The following is a 1548-nucleotide window of genomic DNA, read 5'->3' on the forward strand; positions in this document are numbered from 1 at the left end:
TCCTTTTTAGGGGCATTAGCCCATTTCTTGCCTTCTTTGTTTTGGCTTTTTCCTTCCTTTCCTTTTCCTTTAAATATCGAGCAGGCACTAGCTTTGTGGCCTACCTTTTTGCAATGGAAACACACAAAAGGAACGCTCTCATAGTCAATCTGTTGGAACCTACTTCCCAAATGGGCCTGAAGTTCAATGACTTGAGGCATATCTTGTCCTTCCATCACCCCAATATAGATTCTAGGCATAAGGAAGCCTTTTCTTTGCGACAGTGACAGGATCAATGGACAAAAGTTCTCCAAATGATTGAGCAATACCATCAAAGACATCCTCATGCCAATATTCAAGAGGAAGCTTACGCATTCTAATCCAAATAGGGGCCTGGGTGAGGAAATCATTGTTCAGATCTAGGTTGGAGGTCCATTTTTGCAGTATCAAAGTGGATCTCCCCATAGACCAATTTCCCACACAAAAGATTCTAGAAAAGTCCTCAAAATAGGAGAACTCAAAGGACATAAACGCTTTGGCCATAGCTGTCAATTCAATGTGCCCCTTCATCTCCAATTTTTTCCTAGTGGAGACCCTCACTAAGTCAATGTTAGGCCATGGGCCAATGAATTTTCCCACTAGAGTAGTTGCCATACTGAGGATATTATAGTCGATGATTTCTCTGGGAACTTCCACAACAAAGCTACCCTTCTTGTTATTAGATTTATCAATGATTTTTGGAAAGGTCGACTTACTTATCAGCTTGATCCCAAAGAGATTCATCTACAAGCCCCATGCCTCTGAAGACCCACCACCCAAAGGGGGGGGGGGAATCTTCTTGCCTAGATGAGGCTATACTGCCTATGAGTCCCCATCCTTGGATGCATCAGCATCTTGCCCCCCTTTTTCCTGCTTATAACTAGTAGAAAGATCCCTTATCCTCGTATTCTCTAGGTTCTCGCCTAAAGCTTGATTCAAAATTTTTCTCCTTGCTGCTCTGCTCCCCATGAGATGCATGTTACTATCTAATCTGTCATCCAAAATTGATTAAGTTAGGCCTCAAAGACAAGTTAAACTATTTTGCTTCCTTTATAAGTATTAAATCTTAATTTGTGTTGATGCTCCTTCAACACTTGGATTGGATTACCCTACTAAGATTTGGTACCTTTGAAGGCTGGCTTGAAAGAATCTCTTTCATTGGACTCCATTCTTTTGAGGTGTGTGTGGATGTGACATGAACTTAGGGTTAGTTCCATGATTCATTTTTCCCTTGATATAATATGTGTGTGTGAGAGAGAGAGAGTGTGTGTAGATATATTATTAACCACCTCTCTTTGTCTCCCTCCATATATCTCACTTATATTTTCCCATCTAAGTTACTCACATCTCTCTTCCTCCTAGGATTTCCACATGTTGACCTATCCCTTCTAGTTCTCTCCCTCCCTTTATATCTCCATCTCCCTTCTCCTCACCATATTTCTCCTCTTCCATGTCACATCACCTCTCTATCCTTCATTTACTCTCTATGCATACAATTTTAGGTGAAAGATTGATGATACAAGGTTTAGG

The 1548-nt window shown here is 41.0% G+C and overlaps 1 protein-coding gene across 1 annotated transcript; it reads right to left on the bottom strand.

The window, feature by feature from the left end:
- Positions 1-231: 231 nt before the first annotated feature.
- On the bottom strand, positions 232-762 carry LOC149572452 (uncharacterized). Its single transcript, XM_089815841.1, has one exon. It carries the CDS (start codon positions 760-762, stop codon positions 232-234), a length of 531 nt encoding a protein of 176 aa, XP_089671967.1.
- Between the last annotated feature and the right edge of the window lie 786 nt (positions 763-1548).

Source organism: Cupressus sempervirens, chromosome 2 (genome assembly GCF_028749045.1).
Source record: "Cupressus sempervirens isolate cs-2001-9-10 chromosome 2, ASM2874904v1, whole genome shotgun sequence".
Classification (NCBI taxonomy): domain Eukaryota; kingdom Viridiplantae; phylum Streptophyta; class Pinopsida; order Cupressales; family Cupressaceae; genus Cupressus; species Cupressus sempervirens.

Coding starts and splice junctions, on each gene's coding strand:
- LOC149572452 (XM_089815841.1), bottom strand. CDS start 762: ATGAATCTCTTTGGGATCAAGCTGATAAGTAAGTCGACCTTTCCAAAA.